The sequence below is a fragment of the Cebus imitator genome, unplaced genomic scaffold (assembly GCF_001604975.1).
Source record: "Cebus imitator isolate Cc_AM_T3 unplaced genomic scaffold, Cebus_imitator-1.0 Scaffold103, whole genome shotgun sequence".
NCBI lineage: Eukaryota > Metazoa > Chordata > Mammalia > Primates > Cebidae > Cebus > Cebus imitator.
The window spans coordinates 180231-188281 of NW_016107418.1; the positions used below are offsets into that span (position 1 = coordinate 180231).

Consider the following 8051-nt stretch of genomic DNA (forward strand, 5'->3'; position numbering starts at 1 on the left):
TAATCCCAGCTACTCAGGAGGCTGAGGCAGGAGAATTGCCTGAACCCAGGAGGCAGAGGTTGCGGTGAGCCGAGATCGTGCCATTGCACACTCCAGTCTGGGCAACAGCAGCGAAACTCCGTCTCAAAAAAAAAAAAAAAAAAAGCTGTTCTCTCGGCTTCGTTTTTAATACCCAATGCAAATTGAGCCTCAGTACCATTAAATGATTGGTTTCTTTGGAAAACCTACTACTACCCTCAACATAAAAATACTAAAAACTATAGCTATCCCACAAATTTGGGAAGTGGTAACCCCATCCCCCACCTCCCAATTTTTAGAAGTATTTCTAATACAGCAGGTCTGGTTGCTCACTCCTTGTATGCCTCTAGGGTAGCCTGATTCATAAATGACCCTTGGACAACCTCTGGGAATGTGACCCTTAGAAAGTCCTTCACGTCACTGACAAACTTGTGTAAGCCTAGAGCAGTGGGGTATGTCATAGGGACTTGTCAAGACTTGTAGAATTGTTTAGCAAGATTCACAATGCATTTGGCTTCACTGTTGGAGGCCTCAATTTTGTTACCATGGCTGGTCATAGAACAGGATGTGCCCACGCAAACAGACCTCCACAAAAACCCCAGATTCTGAAACCCAAATGAGCTGCCCTGGGTAGAAACATTTATCAAATGTTCCTGTGGTTTGCTGCTAGAGACAAAGCATGTCCTATGTGGCCCTAGATGGGAAGGACCCACACACCTGTTGCTAACCTCTTTGGACTTCCCCTGATGTGTATCTTTTTCCTCCTACTTTTGCTCTGAATCCTTTATTGTAATAAATTTTAGCTCCGAGTATAAACTGCTTTTAGGCAGTTCTGGCAAATTCCTGAACTTGAGGATGGTTATGGGACCCTCCAAAGCAACTTTTAAATCTTTAAACATTATAAAGTATGCTACTTTGACCTTAAAAACATTACCAGTTTGAATCAAGTAAACTGCTGAAGCAATGGCCTGACTTTATTACATACCTGGTTTAGCAGGGTGTTTTGTATAGTCAAAGACCAACACATCAGAAGATGGTGTTTTTGTCGCAATGATGTGAGGATTCTGTGGCATGTAACGAGCACGGTTTACTTCTCCTTCATGATTGATTTTAATTTCACATTCAATTTTTCCTGTTACAGAACCAAAGCCACCAAATTCTAATGCGAGGAGAAAGAAAGAAACACACACACACAATCAGGATTAAAATTCACAAATCACTTATTTTAATCAACCTAACAGATTTTGACCCTTGCAGAATACAACACAAATTGACAAGGCAAAGACAGACATGCAGAGAGAGAGAAAATAAAAAAATGTGAGTTCATTTGCCACATCAATTTATTCTCATTTTCACTGAAAAGTATTGGTAGCTGCCTTATGTAACTTAATTCAGTTCCACCTTGGATCTAAAACAACTGTCCTCTTTCAGTTATGAAGATGATATATTCACTGAGCTTTCAAATAACCATATAATTGCGACAACAGTTTTTTAGTTCAAATATAACTCATTTGAAAGTGCTGCACTGAATCAGCATCTTATTTTAGGATTCAACAAAACAGGAAAGGTTTTACCCTCAGGAGTATGAACATTCTTCAAGTCTAAAGTCAGGAGCATCCTCAAATTAATCAAAAACCCATGCTAACCCCTGCCCGTCCCTAAACACACATATGTTGGCCCTGCTAGCATACTTGGTTTAACTGCTAGTGCAGTGCCAAGGTTATCCTCTCCATCTGGTGTGTGAATAAGACTGTAGTATCAAATAATCATGAAAAAGGCCTTGTAAAGTAACAAAGCCATATAAAAAGTATGATAACTTCCAAGAAGTAGCAACATATTAACAGAAAGAATGTAAGTAGAGAACATCTAAGCAAAGAGCAGCAAACAAGGACATTCTTTTTTGTGCTCATAGATTAAAAACTTGAATTAGTTGCTGACATGTAAAAAGATAGGATGGTTCACATTACAATTGTGTTATTTCTTCCTGACCCATGTTGCCTTTTCTTTGCACATTCCGTTTTAACTCACCCTGTGTCTCAGGTCAAGGAAAACTAACACAAATGCCTATTGGAGCCAGGCAGGTAAGAAGTAAAATAGACTGGGGCCTGGAGAAAACACCAAAAGGAGCAAACCATTTCTCAGTTTCAGCCAGCTCTATATGGGAATGCCTAATGAAACTGGCTTCCATGTCTTAACATCAGTATCTAGCCATTCCTTTGAAGTAAACATAGCTTACTATTTCTGTGTGGTTGAAAACCATTCTCAAATCCACATGATTATTCCAAAGATTCTCTACCCACTACTCTCATGTGGCCACAAGCAAAAGGACCCTTATACCTCGTAACACCTTCGGTACCATGGTGTCAATGGAAGAAGTGTGCCTTGATGTCCTAAGACCACTCCTGATCCAATTATGTCCTCCCTCCCGAGACTGCTCCAAACCTGCTCCACCTTGACCTTCAACATCCTATTCCATGGACTCCAGTGGCTCTAACCCTTCTGCTACAAAAATACTCAAGTTTCCTGATTCCTTTAGCTAAAACAAAAAAAAAAAAAAAAGCTTCCAAGTAGGATTTACCTTGAACACAGAGCTTTGTTTCCTCAAACTTAAAAGTCTGAAAAGTCACTGTCTTAATAATCATATCCATTAAAAAATATAACTGAGCCGGGCGTGGTGGCTCAAGCCTGTAATCCCAGCACTTTGGGAGGCCGAGGTGGGTGGATCACGAGGTCAAGAGATTGAGACCATCCTGGTCAACACGGTGAAACCCCGTCTCTACTAAAAATACAAAACATTAGCTGGGCATGGTGGCGCGTGCCTGTAATCCCAGCTACTCAGGAGGCTGAGGCAGGAGAATTGCCTGAACCCAGGAGGCGAGCCGAGATCGCGCCATTGCACTCCAGCCTGGGTAACAAGAGCGAAACTCCGTCTCAAAAAAAAAAAAAAAATATATATATATATAACTGAACATTAACAAAGGCATTAACTGAATTATGTCAGCTACTTGTTAGAATATACTAGATACGTAACTTTAATAATGTATTAACATCATTATGCAGAGACTGTTAAACTGCAAGCCCAGTAAATACATACCTCAGGACTAAAAGCCATTTAAAAATTTCTGATTACAATATTCAGGCCAGATGTGGTGGCTCATGCTTGTAATTTCAGCACTTTCGGAAGCTGAGGCGGGCTAATCACTTCAGGCCAGGAGTTCAAGACCGGCCTGGCCAACATAATGAAACCCAGTCTCTACTAAAAATACAAAAATTAGCAGTGCGTGGTGGTGGGCGCCTGTAATCCCAGCTACTCTTGAGGCTGAGGCATGAGAATCACTTGAACCCAGGAGGCAAAGGTTGCAGTGAGTCAAGATCGCACCACTGTACTCCAGCCTGGGTGACACAGCAAGACTCTGCCTCAAAACAAACAAAAACAAGAAACCCCCAATATTTAAAGAAATAATGCATAAAATTGTTAGGGAATGAACTGTAAATTGTGGGAGTGGCAAACTGGGTAAATCACTTTGGAGAATAGTTTTCTATGAAGTTAACAGTGAATACACCATACAACCTAGTAGTTTCACTATACTAGAAAATGTAATATTTTTGAGTCAGGATCTTGCTCTGTTGCTCAGGCTGGAGGGCAGTGGTGTGATCCTGGCTCACTGTAGCTTCAAACTCCTGGGCTCAAGGGATCCTCCCCCTTCAGCCTCCCAAGTAGCTAGGACTATAGGCATGTACCATCACATATGGCTAAGTTTTAATTTATTTATTTTTATTATTTATTTATTTAAAGATGGGGTTTCACCATGATGGCCAGGCTGGTCTTGAACTCCTGACCTCAGGTGATCGACCCACCTCGGCCTCCCAAAATGCTAGGATTACAGACGTGAGCCACCGCGCCTGGCTTAATTTATTTTTTGATAGAGACAAAGTCTCTCTGTGTGCCCCGGCCTGGGCTTAAGCATTCCTCCTGCCTCGGCCTCCCAAAGCATTGGGATTACGGGCATGAGCCACCACATTTTACCTTCAATAAGAAAAAAACCCTAAACCATGTATTAGGAAGTGCTGATAGCATTAAGCCATCTGGGACTGTGAAGAAAGAGTTAACACAGCAGTCTGGTTGCTTAGCCCTGGAATCTGAGGAACACTGGGACCATTAGTGACCCTTGGCAAACTCCTGGGAACATCCACCCCAGAATATTCTTTCTGTCACTGACGAACTGATGATTTTGTGGTGTGCACCTGGAGCAATGGACCATGTTGTACCAGTTTGTCAGGGTTGCTTTGTAGATATCAAGATTGATTATTGCTTTTATTACTGGGGTCCTCAGTTTTTATTACTTGGGTCCTCAAGTTTCAGTTGCCATGGCTGGTTGTCAGCAGGATGTGTCTATGCAACTAGTCCCCCAGGAAAGCCTCAGACCCCAAGACCCAAACAGTCTTCCTGAGCAGAGATATTTCACACATGTCCCTGCAGTCTGCTGCCAGAGAGAAAGCACATCCTGTGTGGCCTTGGACAAGACTTGTGCCAGACCTCCCTGAACTTGCCGATGTACATCTTTTTCCTGGTGCTTTTGTGTTCTTTACTGTAATAAACTTTAGCCACAAGTATAATTTGCTCTTTTGAGTCCTAACAAAATCACCAAACTTGGGGTGGTCATGAGAATACCAAAACAGGAGAGTATGTTTGACTAAATCAAAACGAAAAAAGCAGCCAACAGATTCCTAAATTAACCATAGCACTACTGCCTCTCCCTCCCTCCCTCCCGCCCTCCCTCCAAACAAACAAACAAACAAAAAAAACCCCAGTATTAACCATTTGGTGTCACTATTGTTTGATGTATATGTCATCTCCTGATTTTTTTCCTATGCACACACCAACATATATTACTTCTACCAAAGTGGAACACAGTAATTACACATAACAAGTATTCACTTAATTTATCTTGGATACCTTCCTATACCAGTGCATACAGATTTTTCTCATTAAAAAAAAAAATTTTTTTTTTAATTTTTGGTAGAAACGAGGTCTATGTTGTCCAGACTGGGCTTGAACTCCTCAACTCAAGTAATCCTCCCACCTCAGCCTCCCAAAGTGCTGGAATTATAGGTGTGAGCTATGGCACCTGGCCTTTCTCATTAATTGCTGAGTAGTATTTCAAACATATCATGTGCTTAACCAACATCTGGGTTACTAGGTTGATTTTAATTTTTAAATTCTGCAATTACGATTAAAATCCCTTGTGTACATGTGGGTGAGTAATTCTGTAGGATAAAGTCCTAGAGTTAAAATTACTGGGCCAAAAGCTAATAGTATAGTTTTAGTAGCATATGCTTTGAACGAGGCACATTCCCTTTGACATCAATATTGGAATATATAATATACCTACCACCCTTGTCACTGTCACAATGGGAAGCATCAAACTGTGCATCATCATTGGGAATATGTACTCGAGCAACCACCAGATGATTCTGCTCATCAGACGTATGAGTCCCCAGCACTAGCCAATGAAGGGCATAATCTTTTCCTTCCGGTCTGTTTAGAAAAGAAAACAAGTCACACTAATCCTGTAAGAAATTTCCAGTTGCTAACAAATTCAGTCAAGTTCCCTCAAAATACATTCAAATTTCTTTAGCAAATATATACTTAGCATCAACTGTGTATCTTCTCCCTGTCTGGTTACCAACTTTACAATCACCACATATGCAAGTGTAAGAAAATATTCTAGCTACAACATGCAGAAGGCTTGCTTCCTTCCCGAAGAGCTATCCTCCTGTGCCTCAATTATCAATGTGAACACTGCCTTTTATAGAGCAGCACTCTGGGGAAGGTAGGCCCAACTCAGTAAACACAAACATCTACATAGGAGTCCACCAACAGTCCCCATACTCATAAATCACCTAAAAAAAATCTTCTTCCCACCTAAAGATATCTTATACAGTAGATGTTTCTTATTTCCCAATAAGAAATTCTACAAGGTAGTATGGACAGAAAGTGTTGAGGCAAAAAACTTAGCTTAAATCCTGGATCAAACTAAAATGCAATTGCTTCAAACACAATCTCCCTGGGGCGTCAGTTTTTTCACTGAAAAAAATAGGTTACAAGTGCAAATGGCCTGATGTGAAACCCCTTATTTATGTTTATGAGACGTTAAGTTTATGAAATGAACATTCTCAGTTTTACTGAGGTGTCTTTGTTATCTTGTTCTGTGGAAACTCACCTTGAGGCTGAAGAACTTGCCCAAACCTCTTGGCACCTTGGTCCAAGCAGTAATTTTTCACCAGTATCTATCAAAAAGGCTTTCCCATTTGTATTATCTAGGACACAATTTTCAACTGTGCTCCACGGTCCCACCTCAATGAAGAGGACTTAGACGGGCTCTAGGCCCCAACACAAGTTAGGCCATTTATCTGTTTCTAAATTTCAGTCGCACAAAGGATTCAATGGTTTAAAAAAAAAAAGATTGAATGTTACTTCTAGGCAAGTAATTTAGTAGTAAGAAAATACAAGATGCAATTTTACCAAGATTTGGCTTATAGCAAAAAAGTGTGCGCGGCTGGGCACAGTGGCTCACGCCTGTAATCCCAGCACTTTGGGAGGTTGAAGTAAGGTGGATCATGAGGTCAGGAGTTCGAGACCAGCCTGACCAACACGGTGAAACCCCATCTCTACTAAAGATGCAAAAAAATTAGCCAGTCATGTTAGCATGCACCTGTAATCCCAGCTGCTTGGGAGGCTGAGGCAGAGGAATTGCTTGAACCAGGGAGGTAGAGGTTGCGGTGGGCCACGATCGTGCCACTGCACTCCAGCCTGGGTGACACAGCGAAACTCTGTCTCAAAAAAAAAAAAAAAAGTGTGCACACACAGACACAGACGCACACACACACTCCCCCAAGAACAGAGTAAGGAAGCCATAACTAAGCAATAGCAACTTGTTTGAAAAAAAGACAGCCAGGCGCGGTGGCCCATGCCTGTAATCCCAGCACTTTGGGAGGCTGAGGCGGGCGGATCACCTGAGGTCAGGAGTTTGTGACCAGCCTGCCTGGCCAACACAGTGAAACCCCCTCTCTACTAAAAATACAAAATTAGCTGGGCATGGTGGCACATGCCTGTAATCCCAGCTACTCAGGAGGCTGAAGCAGGAGAATCGCTTGAACCAGTGAGACAGAGGTTGCAGTGAGTGGAGATTAAGCCATTGCACTCCAGCCAGGGCAACAAGAGCGAAACACCATCTCGTTTAAAAAAAAAAAAAGACATGGTCTTGACTGATACATGCACAGTGAGCCAGGAATATGACGTGGCTATCAAAAAGGTAGCTAATTCTATCTTAGGTGGTCTTTATATGTGTGTAGGGGGCAATGCACATGAACACACACATTATACAGTGTATCCATAAACAGAATTCTATGGTACCCTTTAAAACAACAAGCATATCCAAGCATGCTGATAGGAAAATCTCCAATACACACTTTTACTGACAAACTCAAGTGAAGAACTTGTTACCATAAAAAAAGATGAAGATGCAGGTATGCACTTCTACATGCTGGCAGGATGGATTAAGAAATTGAAAACAGTGACTGGGGAAAGGAAGTAGGGCAGTAAGGGATATGGAAAGGGGACTTAGTCTTCACTCTACATCCTTTTGTATTGCCTGAATTTGAAAAATTACAAAGCTTTTTACGTAGAGAATAAGTTAGCCTCAATATATTTAAGGAATTATTCAACAAGAGATATGAAATAACTACCTAATTTAAAAAATTTCATAGAGATACCTAAATAAAACCTTTTAAAAGCCAATCAACGCCTGTAATCCTAGCCTTTTGGGAGGCCAAGGCAGACAGATCACGAGGTCAGGAGTTCGAGACCAACCTGACCAACACGGTGAAACGGTCTCTACTAAAAATACAAAAATTAGGCAGGCGTGGTGGTGCATGCCTGTAATCCCAGCTACTCAGGAGGCTGAGGCAGGAGAATTGCTTGAACCTGGGAGGCTGAGGCTGCAGTGAGCAGAGATCATGCTGCTGCACTC

General features: G+C 41.6%; 1 protein-coding gene across 1 annotated transcript in view; it reads right to left on the bottom strand.

The window, feature by feature from the left end:
• The window catches only part of RBBP7 (RB binding protein 7, chromatin remodeling factor), a 24409-nt gene that overhangs the window by 12212 nt on the left and 4146 nt on the right, over positions 1-8051 (bottom strand). The window contains exons 3-4 of the mRNA XM_017537474.1: positions 5412-5557; positions 1004-1177 (exon numbers count right to left, since the gene is read on the bottom strand). Coding sequence (XP_017392963.1) covers positions 1004-1177; positions 5412-5557 — 320 coding nt within the window. The remainder of the gene's footprint in view (positions 1-1003; positions 1178-5411; positions 5558-8051) is intronic.